General features: G+C 44.3%; 2 protein-coding genes across 9 annotated transcripts in view; one reads left to right on the plus strand and one right to left on the minus strand.

Moving 5' to 3' along the window:
* Positions 1–33: 33 nt before the first annotated feature.
* On the plus strand, positions 34–2,565 carry LOC105278310 (opsin, ultraviolet-sensitive). Its single transcript, XM_011337306.3, has 5 exons — positions 34–456; positions 709–924; positions 1,046–1,427; positions 1,553–1,737; positions 1,860–2,565. The coding sequence occupies exons 1-5, from the start codon at positions 233–235 to the stop codon at positions 1,960–1,962; spliced, it is 1,110 nt and encodes a 369-aa protein (XP_011335608.1). The 5' UTR covers positions 34–232; the 3' UTR covers positions 1,963–2,565.
* Positions 2,280–25,376, minus strand: part of LOC105278312 (potassium voltage-gated channel protein Shab) — a 40,189-nt gene continuing 17,092 nt past the window's right edge. Inside the window, exons 4-9 of one of the 8 annotated variants that reach the window (XM_026973161.1) lie at positions 17,630–17,713; positions 13,150–13,491; positions 11,620–11,853; positions 7,525–7,747; positions 6,495–6,896; positions 2,280–6,176 (exon numbers count right to left, since the gene is read on the minus strand). In XM_026973161.1, coding sequence (XP_026828962.1) covers positions 5,923–6,176; positions 6,495–6,896; positions 7,525–7,747; positions 11,620–11,853; positions 13,150–13,491; positions 17,630–17,713 — 1,539 coding nt within the window. In that variant the 3' untranslated portion in view covers positions 2,280–5,922. Of the gene's footprint in view, positions 6,177–6,494; positions 6,922–7,524; positions 7,748–9,165; positions 9,212–10,262; positions 10,451–11,619; positions 11,854–13,149; positions 13,492–17,629; positions 17,714–25,376 lie in introns of those variants that run through there. The other 7 variants (XM_026973162.1, XM_026973164.1, XM_026973163.1 and 4 more) reach the window with 7 other exon arrangements.

Below are 25,376 nucleotides of genomic sequence, written 5' to 3' on the forward strand. Positions count from 1 at the left end.
TAATAATCGGATCCCACACAAATCTGTCTCTAATAGTCCCTGATAGTTAACTGACGTAACACACGTAGAAACATACAGCCTACTGAGCATCAGCGAGTCGGGGATGATCCCTCGCTAATTCTTATGCGAAGCCATTTAAGTCGGATGGATTAAGGTTTCGTGGGTTTGCGGGTTGTATAAAAGTCCAACGATACGCGAGCGTGAAGCCAAGGCGAGGGGCTGGCGGACCGACATGTTCAACGGAAGTATTCGTTGGGAGGCGAGAGTTCTATCAGCAGGCCCACCACGCTTGCTGGGGTGGAACGTTCCTGCCGAGGAATTGGTCCATATACCGGAACACTGGCTGGTCTACCCCGAGCCCAACCCCTCCCTTCACTATTTATTGGCCATTCTGTATATAGTTTTCACTTTCGTCGCGCTACTCGGAAACGGACTGGTCCTATGGATATTCTGCGCGTAAGTAAGAGAATGCGCGAATGAATAGTTAGGCAAGAAATTGAATCATTTGGAAATAATGCGTGAAACAAGGGTTTGAAAAATTAATTTCTGGCACTTAACGAAAAGTGTAGCATTTTTTCTCTGGATTTCTAAGTTAAACTGAGTTCTTTATTCTTTATATACTTATTCAAAACTAGTTCAAAAATTATTTAGCATATTATTATTGTTTTAAAAATTGTATCATTATCTTCTTGACGTCTTCGCGTGCAGAGCCAAATCGCTGAGGACTCCTTCGAACATGTTCGTTGTGAATCTGGCGTTCTGCGACTTTATGATGATGCTGAAAACACCCATATTCATTTATAACTCCTTCAATACTGGATTCGCTACGGGTCATTTGGGCTGTCAGATCTTTGCCTTTATCGGGTCGCTCAGCGGGATCGGAGCTGGCATGACGAATGCTGCCATTGCATATGATAGATATAGGTAACTTCTTGTTCTTCCTAAGTAAATCTATAAAATTCACGTGGATAATAAATTTATTTATGATACTGCGATAAATATTTTACGAAGACCGTATCACAATCTATAATATGTAAAATTTTAGTACTATAGCTCGGCCACTCGATGGAAAGTTATCGCGCGGTCAAGTACTGCTCTTCATCATCCTCATCTGGACGTACACGATTCCGTGGGCCTTGATGCCGCTGATGCAAGTTTGGGGCCGCTTTGTGCCCGAGGGTTTCCTGACGAGCTGCACTTTCGATTATTTGACTGATACAGCTGAGACACGCTATTTTGTGGCAACGATATTCACCTTCTCCTACTGCATACCGATGGTCCTCGTCATATATTATTACAGTCAAATGGTTAGTCATGTTGTCAATCACGAGAAAGCGCTGCGTGAACAGGCAAAGAAGATGAATGTCGAGAGTCTGAGAAGCAACGCGAATACAAATGCTCAAAGTACAGAAATACGTATAGCCAAGGTATCATATGATCATTATTACATGAATACCTTTAATATTCTTCCGTTTGATATGCAGAAATTCAAATAAAAGATTTTTAATTCTTTTCTACGAATTTTAGAAAAAAAATTTATTTTTTCTTCTAGGCTGCGCTTACAATCTGCTTTCTTTTTATTCTGTCGTGGACTCCGTATGGTGTTCTCGCGATGATTGGTGCTTTCGGGAACAAGGCGCTATTAACTCCTGGCGTTACGATGATACCAGCATGCGCCTGTAAATTCGTGGCCTGCTTGGATCCATACGTGTACGCCATCAGCCATCCAAGATACAGGTAATGCGGAGGATTGGCTTTAATATTTACTCCCTTTGGATTCTTGCTAGATAGATGTGCTTCATTATTACAATTAATACTGAATACTGAGATTCGACGAATATTATACTGTTTTGCGACAGGCTGGAACTGCAAAAACGATTACCGTGGCTGGAGCTGCAAGAGAAACCGCCTACCGACACGCAGAGCACCACGACTGAGATGGTGAACTCACCATCGTCCTAAGTCTGCAACCTGTTTTTTTTTTCTGACCAAATTCTGTCTGTCTCCATTCAGCCACGGACACATCCGCTATTAAAAGCGTGATATTTTCTGTTATGATCGAAATCCACCGATTATGTACAGAAACAAGGCAATAAATTAAATCCCTGGCATACATGTCCCGCGATTGTAATACGATATATTTTTTATATATTGTTTAGCAGTGCTGCTAACGATGGCGATGATTATATATTGTATGTCTAGCAAAAAGGATTAAAAATTGGATCGCGGAAGTGAAGGAGGAAAATACTCGGGCTATATGAGAAAACAGCAGTCGTGTAAGTGAACAAAAACTAGCAAGTTACAACTTTATTCATTTTTACACGCTACCAGCTTAAAAGCTACTGGGGGAATAGGCCTTGGAGGACCGAAAAAAAAAGATTTGCGCGATTGATCGGCGTCAGACCAGCTAGCGCTTAAGGTAATATCGACTTTGTGCGATAACGCGATTCGTCCCATTACAGCTGCACTACGGCCTGCGCGAGAAGACTGGAAGTCGAAGTAAAAAATAAATCATCTCTATCAACCCGAAGAAAGACTCGGCGGGGTTCTTCGAAACGGCCTGAAGAACTATCGAAAAGACTGAAGAAATTAAATGCCAGAAGCTCCTCGAGTAAGCGCGCCGCACGCGTCTCTCGCGCGAGTAAACTCGGCTAACGCGACGAGACAACGGCTTCATGCGTGCGCGATTGATCGTTCGTAGCGATGGGAGTTTTCTTCAGCATCCAGTCGATTTTCTCGTGATGACGCGCGACGTTCTACGGCGCGGCGTCCTTTGTACTATATGTACGCTGACTAAACGGTGCGTGCTCTGCTCTCTGTCACTAATGCAATTTACGATAATAAACGATAGACCGTATTTTCTTTTGTGCGCGGTCCAGGAACTTCCTAAAACTTGACTACGTTAGCTCGCAGTAGACATCGATTTCGTTTACTTAGAGGCTCTAAGCGGCATAAGGTATCCGACTCTGAATAACAGGTACGCAAACGACGTACGAGTGGCTCGTGGAAGGAAAAGAACGTCGTTTTGAGGGAATAGATGCTTCCTCCGCACACAACGTGTCACCCGTCGTGTCGATCTCGACGGAACACTTTACATTGCACTCGAGTTTTTGCACTTGTTTCTCACATGATGGTGATCTCCTTCTTCGCCCCTTTCGATCCACTCGCCATTCTACAGTCGTTCAAGACTACGGAGTAAACGCGGCAACAACTCGGAAATGAGGAATCATCCTGCACGCAACGTGAGCCTTACGCAGAGGCGGAAGCGAGTTTTACGAATGCGGTAGAAAATACCCGAGGCTCGATTCACAGAACATTGGCGTAACAACGAGCCGCGCGGGTCGACGACTACCCGGGCGGACGATAATGTAGATACACGTTTGTACGTTATTCTCACTTTCCCCTACGACTACCGTAACAATGACTAGAAATGTGTTGCAGATATGTACTTCTCATCGATGGACATCTAAGACTAGAATCGGAGCGCTCGCGCGGTTTATTAAATCGTTGCGGAAGACCGGCGCGAGGGGACGAGCCCCGACGAATAAAACGGTCGATCGCCAACCGCGAGAACCCTTCGGCTGGAAACGGGTATGCCCGCGCGATCGAAACTTGTCGAGTTGGATGCCTCAAAAGAGGGTGAGCTACCACTGTGAGGCACCCAAGTGGCTCGCGTTCAACTACCATGCGAAATCTACAGGGATGGTGTGCGCTCGTTCTGTGTTTCGCTCTCTTGTAGGAAGCACGATCGTTACCGCGACTGCGTTTCCGGATCAAGTAGCGGCGACGTTTGCCGTTGCCGTATAAGTAATCGTAGGCTAGGCATCGTTTTTGTTTTTCCTTTTTTGATTTAATACGCAGGCTTACGCGATGCACAGGTCGTTGAAAAGCACAAAAATCGGGCCCCAATAATTGTGGTCGTTCGTGCATCTGAACGCGAAATCTCACTCGGGAAACGTTCGTCGTACTGAAGACGGCACGATCAGGTCCGACGAAAACGAGTCCAGGTACAACCTTTCGATTCTGGGATGGAATCAAGACCCCTACATTGCTCGGTAACGAGGAGGGAATGAAATATTGCGAAAGTCAAAAAACACGCGGACTTGGCTTGCTCTGGAAGTCCTGTCTCGGAACTCTCCTCACAGTTCCACCTGTTTGTAATCTATGTACACCGACATCTACAACGATAATTTGCGATTGCTAAACGAAGACGACTAGCGTCTATGAAGTACTATATGAAAATGCCCTAATCTGCTTTGTCTAGAGTATCACGAGGGTCGTTAATTCGTTGGCTAAACTTTTGCGAAGCGGATGAATCGATGCTGCTGACGGCAGAATGTCGAGATCAGTGCCGGGACTTGAAAGAGGCAGTATATTGTCAAGTCGCATTACGCACAGTACAATCAGTAAACGCACTCCTCGCTCGCTGTCAGCGTTTCTTCACGTTCCTCTGCCTGAGATTTGACCGTTCGTCAGGAGTTTTGACGCTCGAGAGGCCGATTTGCCCAAAATGCAATTACGAGAAATATTCGAAAGATATCTGAAACATCAAGTTCTCTTTTAGAAGATTTTTTTCGAGCAGATATCTCGACATGAATGAAATGCTATTTGGAATAAAATTGTTGAATTTTATCATCAGCGACTCGAGACTCTTAATCTTATAAATTTACCTAATACATTTATGCGAAAAATCACATTAGAAAAGAAGATTGAAATCTCAGGCTGACATAGATGAAATTCTCGTCGATAATAGTTGCGTCGCACGTAATATTATCAGCGTATTATCAGCGACTCGAGACTCTTAAGTTAATCTTAAATTTACCTTAATCTTACGTTCACGATCGTCTCGTTTCGTATCAAAGTTTGAGCCTCATAGTACATGCCACGTGACGCACGAAATTTAATTAGTCTTCTCGTCCTACTAAGTGCCAATTCGGCATGATATGCAATGATATCCCGAGGACTCCCGAGTGCCCGTACTGGTTACACTGTAGCGGAATTAGGCGGCTGTATACACTTACGCCGTCGCTTACGTCGTCGCGTTTTGATTTCGACAGGATCGCCGATCAAGCGCGGCTTGTGCTTGCATCGCTAGCGTGCCCTAACACGATGACACGGTCATCGTATGCGTGTACAATTAATTTGTAAAATTAATTCCGTACATCGACGACGTCAAAACGCGTAACGAAAAAGCGCGCGGCACCACGGTATTGCATCGGGAGAGCCAGCGAGCAGGCTCTCCCGTCATCATAACGAATAAACTCGCAGTAGTTATTTCTGCAGTATCACGATTTTAACGCGACAAACTTATCGCGACACGCAAAGCCGTCCTAGAAACTTGCTTGAGAGATATTAGGCGGGAAGATTAACACGGGATCGTGCGATCCCTACGCGCGACTTGTGACACGCGACAGTCTGATCGAGGTGACACCAGCGATGACGATGCCAACATCCATCGTGTCGACTCGCCGATATTTGTACATTACGCGTCAATCAATCTGATTGCTTCGACTGCTGCTGCTTCGTCCGCTCCAGTCCGTCCGCTTGTCCGCGACGAACGTTCATTGCGTGAACTCATTATGTCAACGTTGACGATCTCTGATCGCGCGTCAGCCCGCGCTTATCCGAACGCTCAGGTCTGAGGATCGGCTGCACCGTTATCTTGATCAATCAACTCTCCAGTCTCCACTTTATGTCTCAAGCGTATCAGGTTTCCTTTGCGATTGATTAATTAGAAACTGTCAGCGACTAATCAACCAGGATTATCGGTGCAACCAACACTGAGGGTAACGCGATTGTCAGGCACAGACGATGAGCAGTAGCGCGGCCGCGCGAGCGTAAATTGATCATCATCAGACGTTTGATACGATTGTGCACGGTGCGCGACAGCGAGGGACCGCCAGGAAGCGGAAGGGAAAGCCGCTACCATGAGAAACGGTACTCCTGAGGAAGACAATTCGCGTCGGTGCTCTTGTAGGTCGCGCAACCGTGCCCGCTCGACTTGCTCGCCTTTTTCTTCTCGTCTGCCGGCGGCATCTTCTTCGTTTTGCCGGGACGTACTATCAGCGTGGTCTGGCTTTCCCTGGACTCCTCTTGCATACGTACTTTTGGCCGCCGTGGCTGTCCCTCCTTGTTCTGATTCTCCGCCACCGCCTCGTCGCGGGCGTGCTTCTCCTCTGCGACACGCGAGGAAGCGATCAATCAAATTAAATCTCGTCAATTAAACAAGTCATTAATTATATAAGTCATTAGTCATTACAGTCCGATGCAAAACTATCAGAATAATAGGAAATCGAAATAAAAATGATAAAGAAGTAATAAAAAATAATTAAAAATTCCTTTTTCTCCGATTTCCTTATCTCGACTGATTGTCGATATTATTTGCTTTTATGACAATAAGCTCCTTCAATTGCAGAAGGCAATAAGAAGCCCCATTCTCTTTCATCCGTTCGTCGCTTCAAGCATCTCAATTGCAGGTCGCTCGTAATACGAACCTTCGACGTCACCAAACAGGATCTTCGGCGTCCTCGCACTGGTTCTCCCTCTGTCTCTTTCGCCACTCGTGTACTCCCTGTCGGCGTTGTTGTTCGTCCGGAACATCGACTCGAGGACCTGCCGCGAGAGTAACGGCGATACCGGGCGCTTCCTCGTGCGCGAAACGTTCGCGTTGCTCTGCAGTTCGCACGCGGTCGTCTCGTTGTCGCACACGCTCGCCGTCGACACGCTGTCGGTGATTAGCTTCTCGGTGTCCGAGTCGCCGGTATTGCTGTAGTAATTGTTGCCGCTGTCGGACTTCTTCAGGATCGACCTCGACGCCCGGTGGCGGTCCACGAACGGCATCCCGTCACTGTCTATCGAGTCCGCCGACAGCGAGAGCTTACTTTCGGCGCTCGTTCCTGAAACGGATTTCATTGCGTCGTGCTTCGCGACGTGATATGATCGTGCAATGATCGCGAGGACAAGATTCAAATTGGTCCTTTGCGTGATCCTCCTGCGCGCATAAAGAATTATAACGTTTTCGTTCGGCTTTTCTGTTACACGCGATCTCTGATTTAATAGTTTTATTAAGCATTGAAAATTAAACAACGATGATTCCGAAAGCAAAAGTGAGTCGTTCAGAGACACATAAAGAAGGAATAAATTTCCGGGGTCAGACGGGACAAAATAACTTTCGATTTTCTTTCGTTTATGCAACATCCACTTTGCGGAGTAGATTGAGCATCATGATTTCTTATGCGTACAGAATTGTGTCTTGCTCGACATTTTATGCAAAGCTGTGAAGTCTCCGATGGAAATGGAAATTCTCCCACGAGATTCCCGGCAGCAGGAATCGCTGGGAGATAATGGGCGGACTCGGTAAATCCCATTGACAATTCACAGTTCTTCGTAAATATGGAAGGAAGATATATTGATCTCTTGATGGGGACGCGTTTTCAGCGCTCTGCGCACTCGACTCGGTTTACTCAGAGAGGGAGGAAGAAGACACTATCCTCCGACTCCAATTAAGTTAAAGCCAATATTTACCTGCGTAATGCTTGGGCCCGCCGAGGGATCCGAACAAGTGATGATTGATGATGCGCGTGGCGGAGGCCAGGCTGTTTGTCGGCGCGAACAGGGAGGGTCTACCACCGCGCAGTCCGCGGTAATGGTTATTGTTGTCCTCCAGGTTGGCGATGTCCTCCCTCAGGATGCCGCGCGCCACCATGCTCTCCTGATCGCCGAAAAATTGCGCCCGCGGCTTCACGCTCTGCAATCAACCGTCGTGCAATGATTACTACCCCCGCGATCGTACCGGCGCAAAGTGGAGAAACGGGGGTGGCTGCGTCTGACCGCGGCCCCGTTTTCTCGGCAGCGCGCGTTCAGCCGCGAGCGGGAATCCAAAAATGCGTTCGACAATTAAAAGTCGGGTGGTCACGATCAGCGATAAATTTGCGACGGGGACACAGGGGGTGAGTGAGGGCGAGCCAACGCCGTGGCGCGCTGGTGGTAATAAATTTCGAGCAGGCATTCCCAACACGTGGGCAGAACGTACATTCAACCACGATGCATTCTCAGGTGCATTCGAGGTAAAAGGGAGATCTCGATAGCTGGAATTGTCAGCACGGAGATCAGTTGAATCGCTATATCTCCCTTATTAAGCCACAAATGCAAGAAATAAAAATGATGACAAACAAGCATTATGTACAAATTATTTACACACGGGCAAATTTCGTTGAGTCACAGCAACGTTTTTGGATACCATTTAATTGTCATATTATTTATCTCCGCTATATTTGTACGCGTAAACTGTCTTATTATAGTCAGCCTTGGTCATATTTATACGCGTAAGTTTGCAGTCTAGAGCGTGTTTTCAAGTTCGAGGCAGACGCGTGCCATAGCACGTACAGCTGCTTGGGAGACGTAATGCGTACGAGCAACAACAGGTTGGTGCTGTAAGGTCGTGCGTGAAACATATGGAAGACGTTGCAGTTCCTTTCAATCAGAGATTCTTTCATGGGATTCTAATGAACATCTTTTCAGCGAGAAGTGCACAGTAAATCAACATTAATTGCGAAGATACTTGAAGCATTCAAGACTCGAGACGGAGTGAATGCGTAACGAGTTTTATTTTCCAAGTAATTTCACGTCATAGAGCTTACTATTTATAATTTAATAATTGATAATAATTGAATAATTTAATAATTGATCATCGTGTCGCCATCAAAAATGAAAAAAACTGTGAGAAAGAATGTAACATTGTCACAAGAAGATGCATTTTGAGTTTCTGCTGAAGAATCTGTAATTGAAGTTATCCTGCAATGTTGTGCCTCCTTTATTTATACAGACGACAACTGAATTTATTATCAAGCTCAACTTATCATTCTTATCAAGCTGAAAATATATGCAAATGAATATTTCACTTGTGAGACAAGTCCGTAAGCGATTCTGTTTATATTGCGAATGATGCATCAGTATAAATTGTATATGTAATGTGATAATAATAATTTGATAGTATTATACAGCTCCGGAGAGAGAAAATTCACATATTAAAGAGTGCCCGGGGACTCCAGGAACGCAAATGTGTGACTGAGTATAAGATGATGAAAGGCGGGGGTGAGTACATGCGAGTATGTTGTCAATGAACGAGGAATGTCCGAGTTGCGTCGACAGCTCGGGTTGACTAACCCTGGCTTTGCGACACGCCGTTCCTTTCTAGCTTATAGCCCGATGCCTATAATGTGGACAGAGAAAGAGGATTTAGTTAATCCGGCATCATGGCAAGTACAGTGCAAGCGACCCCGAGCGAACGACGCGCATACATAGACCAAGTAACGTGGTCACGCAAATCAGTTGACGATGAAACGTGTCGTTTTGATACACGCTACATCTTCTCGATCTGGGCAAAGTTCGCAAAGATCTGCCGATAGAAACTTTTGCACCGATTCAAAATTCGTGTAAACTTCGTCACTTCTGCGATTCAAGTTGATTATCAAAGTTGGATCGAATAAACAGGCCTGAGTCTATATATCTGTGTGATGAAAGCCGCATTGTTTGATGTCGACCTTCCATTAAAGGCAATCTTTAGGTATTGTTTGAAGAGGATCAATCTATCTTGAAAAAATGGAGATTAAAAAGCAATTGTTTTTATCAGAGATTTATGACTTGATAATTCCACGTATAAGATACTGTTGGCATTATTGCATTGGCATTACAATCTGTCATTGTGTCACGTAAGTGAATTATTAATGAAAGAAATCAAGACAGAAATATATTGCAAATTTAAACAGCATGTGAAAGCAAACTTTTGCATTTACTAAATGTGAGTGTTGAAGATTCATCATCAATTCTGTTCTCTTTGCTCATCATGAAAAAGAACATACGAGTTCTTGGTCTATATATATACAATGTGTCCGGTAAAAAGCGCGATAGGTAACCGAACGATAGCTCCATCGAATTTGGAGTTAATTTCCTTCTGACGGAGATCTTATCGGACGCTACTCGATTTTCCAGATTCCGTATCTCGGTGATGAAGTTTCAAGTTGAGCTCGCGCTTAAATCGAGATCCGATCAAGACGAGGAGGGGAAGTTTAATCAGCAGGTCGCGTTTCGCAGGCCTGATTCGCGGAGAGATCCAATTCTCCTGATCAGATCTCGATCAGTGCTCGACAGCGTCGACGACAGCGATCACCTCCTCGTCGGTTCCTCGACGCTTTTTATCGGACACAGTGCACATGTGCCATTGGCCCTGAGGTGTTAGTTCCATGACGCAAGGTGAACGATACCCGCTATCAGTCGCCGGCCAAGCGCGACACGCCGTCACGCTGCGAACGAGCTTACTTCCGTGTCCGAGCGCCAACGTGCGATATCGCGCGTTTCCCCCTTTGACGTGCATCGGAGCGTTCAGAAAAGTACGATAGCCCGCGGCGATCGCTCAACTGCGCTCCGCTTGTAGTCTCGGCGGTTTTTGCGGCTGAAAAAAGCAGCGAGGTGCGGCACATGAGAGGGGGGTGCGTGCGGTCGTGCGCGATGGTGGTTACGTGACTCCACACCCCCTTCGAAAGCCCGACGTCGACTAGCACGAGGTCGCGTTTCCCCCAATTAATGCGTGTCACGGCCTTCGAGCGCTCGAAATTTCACTCTGAGCGAAAAAGGGGTGGGTGGCATCCCTTTTTGAAAGGCGACACTGCGGTTTATTAACGCCGCGAGCGTATCCGGTGAAAATCACGGGTGGACTTTCACCCCCTCGAAAGCCCTGACACACGCTAATTAAGAGAGCTGTGATCTCACGAGGTGTCCTGCTTTCGAAGAGAGACTGCGAATCCTATCGACGAAATTGTTGGTGCAGGAACTTTAGGACTGAAAGATAATTATACAATCATGGAACTTTGTATTCTATAAATCTCTTATCGAATGCATTAAAAGTTTTCTAAGGTCAGTGTCTCGTACCATCTGCTACCGTCTGATTGTGAGATAGCAGACGCTATTACCTTGCAAATCGCAGACAAAAGTTTCAAAACAGGAGACATAAATAACGATAATCCTTGAAACAAGTCCCTGAGACAAATCCTCGACGTATATCATAAATTTATATTTTATTAGATTATATTTTATTCCCCAAAACATAACAGCGCAGCTCTGTTAATATATTTAATAGGAAAGCTATTAGCACATTATCAGGTTAAAAAATTCCTTGCTTATACTAACAGTTTTATTCTTGCCAAAAATTTCTGCACCACATTATTATCTGAAAGATATCCATGGTGTAACAATACTAATATCGATTGAAATGATTATGAGAGTGGAGTAAATGACAGCGCAATATCTTGATAACAGTTACAAGGTAATCAGAATAATAATCGTGTGTTTTACACAATTATCGAGAAATTAAGTGTGTATCTACTTTTCATTACCAAATTAAAATGTCGTGTCTATCCTATCGCCGTATCGAATCGAGAAGATTGCAAGCCGATCGCCGATGATGGTTGTTCGATACGACTAATGTTCGTGTTCTCTCCTGGTCTTTGCCGATTTATTGGCCATATACTCTCCTTTCTTCACTCATTTCATTCGCTGATAACATTGACACGGCGGGGTAGACAATAGATTCGAGACGCAAGAGAGATCAGTTAACGGACTCACCTGTTGGATCCTTATTTTCCTATGCTTGGGTATCGTGTCGTTCAGGTTGACTTTGCTGACCTCGTTAAAAGGCCGGATCTCCTTCAGGGACTCGATACTGGGCGACGCATCGGTGGAGACGTTTCGCCCGACCTCGCCGGAAATGGATTTTTTCACCCGACCGGTCCCGCATTTCTCCGTTGCCTCCAGGGGATTCACGTAAAGATTGCTGTCCGCTTCCTCGGTCAGATCGCCCTGCGGAAGCGAATGAGTCGTCCCGCGAGCGAGTATTGAGACTCCGGAACGCAACTCCGTCGCCGGGAATGACGAGCGTGCGCGCCAGTAGTCTATACTACTCTAGGAATGATAGCAATTGCCTCTAGTGATAGTGGACTAGACTAGAAGCAGAAGTAGAACAAGAACGTAGACTAATGCGTAGTAGAGCATAGTAGAGTGAGTCTTATCTCATCTTCATCGTCCTCAAATGTTAATGATTCCCTTGACGAATTTTGGGTGAATTCTCGTACAACGAAAAATGAAAGACCATTATGTATTAAAAAAAGCAAATGTTTAATTTTCACCATTGAATACATCATCGCACATGTACAACAGAGTATCACGAAAATTACAATCTGAAATTAATTGAACGTCCGTTTAATGTCCGTTTTTTTGGTGACGATCACCGAAACGATGTTTCACGCGAGCGTAAAAGCGCCAACATCGACACCGTCAAGAGACGAGATATAGTGTCACACGCCAAAAACCCCGAAAATAAAGTCACAAAATATAATTGAATCTTTTTCCTTGAGATATACAGCTACAGTGTATCTTTACCTGAGCAAGAAGACATTTTGGATATTAATTTTGGTCGTGTCTTAAATTAATCGAATAGGACTATCGTACAGGAAATCGACAATAGCTGAATAGTATAAGGATATACTTTCGAACGCGATAATACAACGGCAAAAAGAATACGTGCATCTAGTGCAAATCTGAATGTGAATCTGTCGAGAGCCTCCAATTTTCAATATTAACAAATTACCTATCACGCAACTGAGATCTCTTGCCGGATCTTCATTAACGAAACAAGTCGAAAGACTGGTCATTAACATGTGATGCGTTAAAGGTGGGACAACTTACATCAGCTTCCCGATCTCCCAATCTCCCGTACAACAGCACACGTACAAAACCTTCAGTTAGCACTCGTCTATCATCAGAGACTCAGAAATACCGTAGAGAAAATCGTATAAACAGCCGTGCAAATCTCGCCCGCGATCTCGGGCATCTCCGACTTCACGGGGATCGTTTCCGAGCGTCTCGTATTGCTGTAAAAAGATTCGCAAGTCTCACAGTGCCTCGCGATCAGCAGACCGGCGATGAAACCCTCGTGGTGAAACCAGCGTGGCTTGGGAAGCTCTGGTTTGCACGATGCACGATGTGGTATGCGTCCTCTCGCGAACCCGCGGACCCGCGTCGACCTCCACGCTGCGCCACGCGCAGGGGTGCGAACCCTTATGATAATACCTATCCGCGCGATATCGGCTCGCGTACCTGCGAATGCGACGGATGAGTCTGACAGCTCGCGTACGTGTCGGAACTGTCGACGCTTCCCTGCTCGTTGTACGTCTTCGCGTAGCCCTCCTGCTCGTTGTAGGTCCTCGCGAAGCTCAGGGTCTCCGGCGGCTGCACGGGCGACGTCCTCGTTTCCGCGAGCGACGAGCTGACGAGCTGGTCCGCGCCACTTCCGCTTCCGCCCCCAATACCACCACCGCCACCGCCGCCGCCGCCACTGCTGATGAACCTGAGGGACCTCATTTCCTGACAGACTGGATTACGAAAGTCGCTGGTGGCAAGCGGCATTATGTTCTCCGCGTCGCTGAAGTCTTTGTACTCCTAAAAACACGAGGCGGATGAAAAGTCTCGATTATGCGGGAGGCGAGGGTGCTGGAGAAGCGGCGCGCTTTAGCCTAGGTCCTACGGAACGTTTCCGGGATGGTGCATCTTCCTTGGTACCAGCTTGGTTCTCGAACTTTGAACAACTCGTCTAACTCTAGTTCAGCCAATCTTTAAAAATTTAATGCCAGATTGTATCGAAGCATCTTTTCGAAGCGAGCGTTCGCGAGATACTGAGGAGACGTCCGGAAGACGTTCTCCAGTCTTCTGCGCGTCTCTTGGACTCTTACGTCGTTAGGTTTAGTGACACTAACAATAAGATTCAATTTCTTCTCTACAATCGTGTCATGAATACAATCCGCATACGGAAACAGCGTATCGCTGATCCACTCGAGTTTCTGTCGAGAACTTGGAATCACTCCACTGGAAAGTGCACCAATCCCGTCAACAACGAGCGTAGCCCGTTCGCGAAGCGGTGTCTCGTCTGACAACAAGAAAGAAAGAAGCCACAGAAGATCGTGCTCTCTCTACAAAAGGCGAAAGGACAATTTCTAGCGACTGCCGTGTGTGTGTGTGTGTGTGTGTGTGTGTGTGTGAATGTCTCTATATATACATATACGTGTATGTGTGTGTGTGTATATCTGGAAGGATCCATCTACTATACTCGCCTGGTTGCGGTCCGCGGAATGCGGTGCGCCGGATCTCTGCGACGTGCGATTGCATCCCGACTAGGTCTACTTAAGAGGAAAACGATATCTTTCGCCGGCGCGTATTTGTTCGGCCGGGCGGTGCTTCTCCGGAAACCTACCGGATGCAGGGGTGCTGACGGACGCATGATCTCTCTCTCTCTCACTCTTTCTCTCTCTCTCTAAAACTCACTCTCTGATGCGTCTACCGTGCGCTGCTACTCGTTCATTCTAAGGCATGCTTTTCGAGTTGCCGATGGAGCGAGGTGGATACGCGCGTTCCATTACACGATGCAGTATGTGTACAAGTGTGTGTGGTATGTGTCAATTGTGTGTATGCATGTATGTGCGTGTGCGTGTGTGGCTAATCAGGAAAAAGATTAGTTTACCTTGAGGCCTTCGATCTTGCGTCTCGTCCCTCGTACGTGCTGTCATGTAGTAAAAGAGTACCACACACACGCACGAAGCGCACTACTCTTTCTGGTACTGCCGCGAGGGGAGAGTAAGGTCTCCCCCATTTTGTCGGAATTTATCAGTCAACGTCGTTTACTTTGAGGAACCGTTACTCCAAAGTTCGCGAAGACTTTCAGTTGTTCCAGAGTCTCGAGAGTTCTCCAAGTTTTTAGATTGACGGCGGATTTGATGAAACTTTCTAATTAGCAGATTTTCGATTAACGGCTCTGGTTTAATCTCCGACAATGGTACTCTCGAAAGCGGAAACGCACAAAATTGTTGATATTAAAACGGATATCGATATGAAACGATTGGAATTTCGAGCACCGTTTTCATTAATTCGCGCTCGTTAATCTGATTATTTAATAGAATTACAAAGTATTATTGGCAGACAAAAATGTATTCAAGCACGGCAGTACGCTTCGCGAATGGATCTACGATCGTCGCAAACGTGTACCCATTATTCTCGACGAGCAAAATTCGAGCATCGCCTTCGCGGCCGCTCACTCACACAGCAATAAACAGCAATCGCCAGATTCAACAATCGCTGTACTACAGTTAAGTGCGATTGACGGCACGACATTGCGATTCGGGGGTTGTTTCCGCCGTCGGCGTTACCCCCGTAGCGCATATGTCTACGTCAATCGGCAGAGTGCACACGCGAGATGTTACGTGAACGAGTGTCATCGCTACGGGACGAGATCTCAAATTGCGCCCACAATCAATAGCTATTATCAACATTGTTGGAAACACATGTTCGTTTCACACGCGCAATTTCCTGAATTATTTCCAACAGGTATGTTGCGTTTAACACTGTGTAATGTAAAGATTCTTTTTATTCTCTTTTTTAAATAATCACAAAAATTATACAAAAGTTATGTATAATGTTGAGAGAAAAAGAGTCTAAGATTATATGTATTTTTTGACAAAATGCTACTGACACCTTTCTTAGCCATATGTTGGACTGCAAACGACTTTGATTTCTGTGTAATTACTGCTCAAAAAGTTCTTGTCTCTTCGTAACGAAAAATTACAAGAAGCTACATTATTATATCCAATGTTGTTTATACTAAGGAAAGGAAAATATAAAGGAAGATTCAACTTCAGGATTGGCCAGTTAAAACATAATCGATATCTATAATCGATTATGTTATGGAGAAAGGACACGTAGAACGCATTGATCGATCTCGCCCCGCCTGTCGATTAATAATTAATTCGATCGCGTGTACGTACGTGCGCGATCGTGCTGCGTGAGTATGAAGATCGAGGCGAATATGTGTGCGTACGTGTGTGTGTGTATGTTTGTATTTGTGCTTACATTTGTATACTTTGCATAACTCGCCGGCGATTTAATGAAACTAGAAATTCAGAGAGAGTATATCCTTACGTATACGTGATCCTTATTGAGTCACTCTGTACAAATGTAATTACACGCTTCAGGCACGAGTGCGAGACGGCTCCGAATAATTTCCTGCTTTCCCGCGAGCCGATTTATCCGATAATAGGGTTGGCAATTACGATAACTGCTGGAGAAATGAGATCACCGTGGCTTCGACCAATGATGCACGTACTGTTCGTAATTTACGAAATCACACGTTCTTTGATAATCACGCTCGAATAATAGACAACGTTTTTGAATTTTACAGTTTTACGTTATGGCGATATCAAAGTCTAAAATAAAATTAATGTAAGTAAAAATGCCGATATGCTATTCATCAAAAATAGAACTAGAGCTGTCATCGCGCTTGCCTTCACGTGACAATTTTGTTCTCGTATTTCTTGAAACTCTTTCGCGAAAGTATTCTCGTTCTAATCTCATTCGAAAATCTCGTTCTTACTAATTCAAAGATTAAACTCATACCGGCCCGTAATGAGGGGTCGTAACGAGCGCTGTTTTTCGCACGTTTTCTGGCGAAAAGGCCCTAATGGGCGGCAGCAGAAGGAACGGGCTCGAGTGGCTCGTTCCGGCGGACGTTCTCGCGTGCCGGCGGCCCGTTAACTTTAAAATTCGGAGGCAGGAAATTATCCCCACGTCGTATATATTGTATATATGTACAGTATATATAATATGTATATGTATATAAGTGTATACGCGTGTGAGTGTATATATTTGTGTATGTTTGTATGTGTGTTTTGTTGCGTGCGTCGTGTGTGTATGTGTATCGATTCTAAAAGTACAAGTGTACACTTGGCTCTCTACTTGGTGGTATCGGTGTTGGTGCCTAAGGCATCGCGCATATCGGCGCGTGGCGTGACCGCCCCGCGCGTCCGATAACGCGATGCCTTGACCTACAAAAACACGTCGTGTTAGGCACGCAAATCGCAAGTTTTCGAAGAGGGGAGGGAGGAGGAAACGGACGGACGTAGAGAGAGAGGTGAGAAGAGCTACGGTTGCGTCTAAAGCCTTTTTGAATGAACCGGGTGTGGGTGTGGGGGTGGGAGGGGGGATGCCGGTGTCAATGAGAAAGTTTTGTGCTCCGCTGAGAAGAGGTGGCAGGGGAGGCAGTGCATACACCCAGTGGACTATGTAAAAAGTGTGCAACATATCGATGGGCTAAATATAAAAAATATATATATATATACGTATAGATTTGGAATGCGGCAGAACGATATGTAAATATCTCGAGAATCGAAGACAGAAGAGGTAAAAAAAAAAGAAAAAGAACGAAGAAGAAGAAGACGAAGAGAACCACAACGCCGCCCGCGCAAAATCGACGGACGGATGGACGGATGGACGGACGGAAACTCGTGCCCGGACGAGAGGAGTGTACGTGATACGCGGAGCGAGAGAGACAAATACATATGTATATATATGCATATATACGTATATATTGCGCTCACGCTGAAACAAAAGAAAAAAGAAAGAAAAAAACTGACGATCTTTTTAGCCCCGTGAAACGGTGCACAATTAGTCTCGACAGTCTCGATTAGCTACGGACTCGACCGACAGCCCATTGGTGTATGTAGTGCCGCCTGAGGAAGAACGTGATCGTAAATACCTTCGTGGTACAAAAGCAACACTCGAATTCGCTAGGTATTTCATCAATTTTCTCGAATTTTCTGCTGTCTTTTTTCTCTTCATCCTACAAAAGGTCACACACACAATTTCCTCTTTAACTTTTCGGTCAGAAACACACGGCCCTCGGTTCGGAAGCGATCGAAGCGTTTCGCGGGCTCTTCCATTTTATTCCCTCTCTATCTTGATATTTTTTTAATTATTCCCTTTTTCTTTTTTTTCTGAATATTTTTTCTCTTTTTCTCTCTTTTCCTTCCACACTTTCGATGATTGCCGATTGAAACGGCTCGACCGCTTCGCGAGCGAGCAGAAATATCAAACTAAACGAGAACGTAAAAACGAGGCAACGTACGATCACGCGGAGCCAGAGAGAGACAAGGGTCCTCGTGCTATGAGGCCACGAACAGGAACTGCCACGGACGATCACAAAACGGAAAAGATATGGTCTCCTCGTCCGCATGTGTGCGTACTAAGTGATCTGTTTAAATAATATGTCTCGAGCGTTTATTAGTTCTTTCGAGAGTTTCGGAATATCGCACTGTGTCCCGAATACTTCGACTACCACGGCAGAATATACGTAAAGTGTTTTGACAGTAGTGCAGTCACTACGCACTATCGAGTAACAATAGTGGTGACGCGTGAATGTTTCGATACTCTTGTGAAAACAATGGAGAAACATCGGTAAAATTATAACAAAATCAAGGAAAAATTGACAAAACTAGAGAGTAATAAAAATTGATGTAATAATATTATATTATACAATACATAGGTCGCAATGTTTACAGTGTTATAAATGTTCCTTTTGAGATAGAAGAAACGAACGTTCTGTTCGTTTTTTCTTTTTTTTTCGTTTTTCTGTTTGCACGAATGTCCAGATTGGCCGGAAAATACTGCTCCTCTTCTCATAATTCAGATCTTGATTCTCGTTTCGCGGTTCTATTGGCAAGTTTCACTATTTTTTACCACTGCTTGGACACGCGCGTATGCTTTTCAAACAAGATTTATTGAACTGTCCGTAACGCGTGCTTTTTGCTTCATTTGGAATCCACGAAATTTCTCGTAAAAAGGTCGAGAGATGTTTTATCAATGAATCACTCGATACAACATGTATAGCGTGCCGGATTTCTACCGTGTGAACCATATTAATGACAAATTGCTGCGAAATTGAGACGTTTTTCCTTAGCAAAAATATTGAATAAGTAATCATCATAAAATGTAATTTATGATTTATATTAAGTTAATACTATTTTATAAATTTTTCATATTCAACAAGAATTCTGAATTCCTGCCGAAATAAATAAATCTACAGAAAAGCGGCTGAAAGAACAACTTTTGCAATTTACTCAACACAATTCTAACATTAAATGTTAGAATCGATCAAAGAATTTGTCACGAATAGCCGGTAGAAGCCGGCAAAACCTGCGTGTATCTGATGCATACAAACGTGCTGATAAGTGATAAAAAAACGCAAACCGCCAATGAAACTCGTGTGGTCAGTGGTACTACGTGTGGAATCTCGTGTAGACGGACGTCACAATTGCTTCTCGTTACTTACGCGAATGGCGTCAATTCGTAAGCAATTCTCACATTTTCGAAACGAATCGCTCCCGAGCTGCTGTCCGCTGTGTATGTCGGCGCGATCAAGCTTTAAACAAAACGCTCGTAAACCCCGGAATAAAGCTCGAAGGGTCTTCCTTGCAAACTCCAACGGCTGTCGATCTCCGGTCAGCCATCAGCGAAGATCGGTATTGGGGAGTCACTCGCTCATTCGAGGGATACTTTACGTCTTGGAAAGTTTCGTCAGTAAACGCGCATGGTACAATGTACAGTTCATTTTGTTCCGAACCGCCTGACTGTTCTTTAATAGTTCCCGCGGTGTACGTGAGCTTGATGCAAACGGGAAGTCGCAAATAGCCCGAGAACTTCAATCGAAGTTTGATAACGCGCCGGAAGAGCCGTCCATCGGTATATCGCTCCACGAAGCTCCGCCAACTTGTTTTCGAAGTTGTAATTCCTTAAGTAGGTAAGAGGTCGTGCGCCTTTTTTCTTGCTTCGCTTCGTAATATGTAACAGCGGGATTTGACGCCATCAGGATTAATTTTGTGCCGCAAGGAGTAAAACTTTTTACGGCAGGAGTACCTTTATCTTTAGATCTCTAGAATCATCGCGAACTTGTGGAGTCTCTATGAATATTTAAATCTCTTTTCAATTACTTCAGAAACTCAAGATTCGCTTTCGAAGATCCGATTTGTCGCAACGCAAGTCATTTTACGGTACACGCGACTGCAAATCGTTGCGTCGTATCTGCATGAATTTGCAGAATCGTTCTGTTTGAATTTGATTTATGAATATTAATTCAGGTCAGTTGGAATTTTTACCAGAAAGTTGCTTCGCGCGCAACGCAGTGATCTCGCTGGATTAATCAATCCATTGATTGCTTCGTACGCGTAATTGAATGTAGCATATCATGTCATGTAGCGTCATTAGACAGCGCGAATAAAGAGAGCGAAACGGCTGCCGATTGTAACAACTCTATATATTTATGTGACTGTTACAGGCAAATATCAGTGCAAGACAATATTTATGTACAGGCAGTGCTTCGAGGACACGATTTTTGTATTTCTGTTATTGCAAGAAAGCGCCAACGTGTGCTTATCTCGTAATATCTATCCGCCGTTACAGTTTAAGATCGTATTAGGAAATTTATTACGAAACTTTCAGACTGGCACATTTGTCGTACAATAACGTCTAATTTGTCGACCAACTTAGCGATATTGATCTCAACTAGAATTCCGGCAAAAAACAGCATGATCCGGTTACGACTAATGGCGCGCTGCGATTTTTCGATTTTTCGAAGAAATTGCAACGCGCTGACGCTTCGCTTTCGTCAAGTGAACTACATCAATGTCGTCTTAATCCTCATGCGGGCACGCGAGCGTACAAAGTGCGACAATGTATTTTTCCGCAAACAAAACGATTCAGATAATCGTCTTTCTAAATTGCTATCAAACACTCTCCAAAATAGTTTCTTCAAGTTTTATTAAACTACAGAGTGCCGATCTCTTGTGCGAGAAATCAGAGAAGTAAAAAACGATAAGAACTTACAATAAAAATATTATTATTATTACGGGGTATTTTAATATCGACGGAAGTGCGCTCACGCATCCGCTCGTGTTTCGCTCGGATACTCCCTTTCAAGCAGAACTATCGTCGCAAAGGAGGCCGCGGCGGGTGATACGAGTTACCAAAATGCTACGTACAAAAGTGTTCGATCCGTGCATTGCGAGTGCGATCAGTCTGATTCCCGGGGGTTCGTGTTCACACAGAGGGAGCGCGTTAAAACGTGCAAGAATCAAATTACGAGGGATCATCATTCATCTATTCGATCGAGCCAATCAAAAGAAAGGAGCGGGGCATACCGTATGCGTTAAGCGATCTACGCAGCTACGAAGCGTCTGGTATACGTCTAATAGCTAGCATCAGCTTTGATTCTTCGATGTACTGACTTGCAGCGCGTTCGATTGGTACTTAGGACGGAAACGATATCCCAGAGATCAAAGCTGGATCTTCGCGGCGGCTTGCGCATCGACCGGTCGCATTCATACAAATTCTACAATAAGTTTTAGTGTGATATAGTTAATACTGTATTCGTTACAATTGTTTGCGCAGATTATTATTTCGATAGATAACAATAGCAAAATTTCGATAGGTAGATAGATAATGAAAGATATCGATGCATGCAGTAAAAACGTACGTTTATAATACTTTAATATAGTTTTATAATAATATTAATATTATATTATAATATTAAAATTATAATATTTTAATATATTTGTTATTTATACGTGTATTTTATATTGGATGATTAAAGTCGATTTAAATATGTTTATTATATACTTGAATCTTTTTAGATATGTTGAACATTTTTAGTATCTTGCAGGATTTTAGTAATAACGTGCACATCGTTGTTTTGTAAAATACAGTTATTACGCGAAAGACGAAATTGCACGTTTCCTTCAAGGACGATCGATGCGCCAACGAACACGAAGATCGAGCAAGACCGTAATACGTTCTAATATACAGGGTAGATCATGCTCAACGATCATACGCTCGCGCGTGGCTCGTAAATCGCGAAGTAATTGGGTCGAAAGAAAGGTACAAATCAGGAATGCGCGATATTCAGTACACCAACGTGTTTCGATGTCTGAATCTATATCACTATGAAACATTGACGTCTCTTTGATATAACGTCCATGATTAAACACTCCGGAATGCAAGGCAATCTTCAAAACGCTAGTTACTTTTGTAAAATTATTTTGAATGCTTAACAATATTATACGTATCAGTTTTGCTACTCAATAAATATAATAAATACTCACATAAATATAATAAATAATCTAAATGAAAATTGTGGAAAGAGAAGAACGAAACATATCATTCTCTTTTAATGCTCAAGTAACATATGAAAGTGTGGTACATTAAAAAATTGTTTGCAATTTATTTTGAAAATTTATTCTTAGTTTGTTAATTTAATGCATCCATATTTCATCGATACGTCGATGTTTCATCGAACGCGAGAAAACATCGATAATTCGACATACCGGCGCAGAATGACGATTTGATGGTGAACGCGGGAGAACAACATGGCGGCGAATAACCGATAAGGAGCTCGACGTAGAAAAATAAATAACGTATGTATGAAAAATAAATCGTATACACGTATACTGTTAGTAATTTTATCTGCAATCGCTCTCAAAGTTCCTCGCACTTTTCAGCCGAGTTTTGCAATGGCGACCGGGTCGGAGAGGAGCGACGTCCCGCGCCGCCCTTTGCCCTTTCACCAGCTTTACCAGCGCTCGCAAACACGACCAGTGTGCTTTCACAGCTAGTTGATTACGCTCAAAGAAGATTAGATAGAGGAGAAGCCAACACGCTGTACACGTGCTTTAAAGCAGCATCCGTTGAAAGCAATCGCTTTTCGTGAAAGACAAGATAGCGGATTAATGGCGACTCGTTGACTCATTGAGCTGTTTTGTTGAGATTTTAGTAGCTCTTAAATTAATTATATTATTATAATATTAAATTAATTAAATTAATTATACTCTTAAATTAATTATATTATTTCAATTTAATATTAGATACGCAACTCGGGACGACTATGTGCATATAATTATGCTGAAACATTCATTCAGAATTATAATTGCATCGTCACTGAACAGAGCTTTTTACGATAAATCTCTCATTAAAAATTTAATGTTAATGTATCAGGCCTAAAATTATTTTACAAAATATGACTCTTTCATTCGAATTATTGGTACAATAAAATGTGCTGTATATTAAACAGCTTTCCGTTAGTTGAGCTCCCTGCCGAGGAAAGTATCACGTCCAAATATTTATAAATTAGAGTTGTTTGCGGTGCGAGGAGCAATGAACGCGCAAAACCGACGTATAAATCAAATATAATGACGTTCTTTTTGATGGAGGTTCCCGAGGTACACGAGGAGCCCTCCCTACGTGACGTTTTACATTGCCGCACACATTTTTGCGAACAGCTTCCAATCTGTATCTAATCTTCTTCCGCCTCGAAACGTGTCTGCAGCATCGCGCGTTTGCGTCAGAGTTTATGGTCTTTCCCGTCTCGTTCTGCCATGTGTGAACGATTCGACATGTGTGTTCGTTCCGTGATGAGAAAGGGGAAAAACACCCCTCGTGTCCGGCATTGGGGGGAGGGAGTTGAGGGGTTTAGCACTTAGCGAAAAAGAGAATGGCACACACGTTGTTGCCGGGGGTGGGTCGAGGGCTCGGCAAGGTCCGACATATTCGAGCAGGTAGGAAATTCGCGTATGAGCGAGTGTGTGACGAGTATGTGTGTCTCTCTCGGCAGCTTCGCTCAACGATGCTGGTCAATGCGCGCTGTCGGACATTGCCTGCAACATAGCGACACGGAGACCGTGAGAGAGAAAGAAAGAGAGAGAGGGATGGAGAAAAAGAGAGAGAAAGAAAGAGATAGAGCCGTCGGCGCGATCGCTTCGAAATCGGTCCACCCCCACCCCATGAAAGGGATGCGGCGCACGTTGCATGACGTCATCGCGCGCGCCGATCCCTAGAGTTTTTTGTTTTCAGTTTTTTCTTTATTGTTCTAGTTTGGCCGCGACCGATTTCATCCTTCGTTGCGGTTCGACAACTGGGGAATACTAATCGTCCGGGATTGGTCCAGGCAGAATAAGATTTGAATCTTGCGTCTTAATTATTTTTATTGTAATTAGAGTGCATTTATTACGTCCGGTTTCTCGCGATAATCCCTCATGTTACGCGTCAAGCATTATCTTTTAATTAAAGACACGTGAAGTGCAATTAGCCCGTAGATTTCTGACCCGATTATCAGGGTATAAATTTTCCTTCGCTATTTTACCGTAGCCGTTAAAACTTCTTCGTGTACAGCTTAATTTTAGCTTCTGCATCGTATCTACGTGTACCACCGAGCGGCAACGTAACGTCTTCCTGAACGCTCCCGGGTTGATTAACACTCCCCGACTTGGGTCACGCAACCCTTTGCGCGATTCATTAATAAAACGCGCGAGAACGTACCTCCTCGCGCTTTGTGCGAATGCTTTTTGATCCGGAGGATGAACTTGGGATTCACATAGAGTCAGGTAAGATGAAGCACATTCAATACTCATGGCTCTCACTTCACTTTCCCGCTCTTCAACAATCATCTAGTATCAATTCATTACATTAATTCGAGACTAATCAAACAAGCATAAAAAAGATATAAAGAAATGCATATAAAAGACTTCTTCGTCCATCTGATTCTGTTTACCCAAGTTCACCCTCTTTCCTCCCTCATCGAAGGAGAGAGGATACAGGTGGTTGTCCACGTTCATGCGTGTTACTGCGAGATATACCCCTGTGCTCGAAGCGTACGTACTTTGCGAGGCGTGAAACGCAAGCATCGCGGGCATCAGCGATTTATGACGAACGCGCGCGTTTAAATGAGAGTGACAGCTCCTCGTGCGGCTGCCTCGGCGGCGAAGACACGGAGTCATCCCCTTAAATAAAACGCGCGAACCCGGGGTTCTGCGTTGCTCGCTATTAAAAGAGAACGTACTCATTGTTCGGGGAGCAGAGCATTCCAGGACCGCAGCGGGCGAGAGAGAAGAGAGATGGGGATAGGGAGGGGTTGCGCGCTCGGTTAAAAATAATATCGCGCTCTGCCCCGCAAAATTATTGGACTCGCGCGTGCGATTGCCGACAAAAAGCACTTGGACGACGTTGTCAGTTTCGAGTGCAAGAGAGTGGCAACGGGCAGGGATCGATGTGTGGCCGGTATAAATGTGTGTCCGTGTAAACAGGATCGGATTTATGGCTGTTTGGGCCCCCGAGCAATCGAAACGAGGCGTTTGTTTGACGGGCTTATGCAGAGATCGCAAAACAAATAAGCGCGAGCTAATGACACGTAGGTATCGTGCATCGACACCGAAACGCCGAGAAGAAATAAAAATAAAACGCGGCTCGTTCGTTTCCAGTCAGCGTTATTTTTTCATTTTCCCATTCATTTTTTATTAATTTATGCGTTGGTAGATTTCTCGCGGGGATTCATAAAGACACTTTTAAATTATTTCGACCATTAAGACGTCCTTATTTCGATTACCCTGGAGCAAATTCGATCTGACGTATAAATGAAAGGTCGAGGCAGAGTCCGACCAGCGAGTCGCCAGAGGCTGATCAGT

The sequence above is a fragment of the Ooceraea biroi genome, chromosome 10 (genome assembly GCF_003672135.1).
Source record: "Ooceraea biroi isolate clonal line C1 chromosome 10, Obir_v5.4, whole genome shotgun sequence".
Lineage (NCBI taxonomy): Eukaryota > Metazoa > Arthropoda > Insecta > Hymenoptera > Formicidae > Ooceraea > Ooceraea biroi.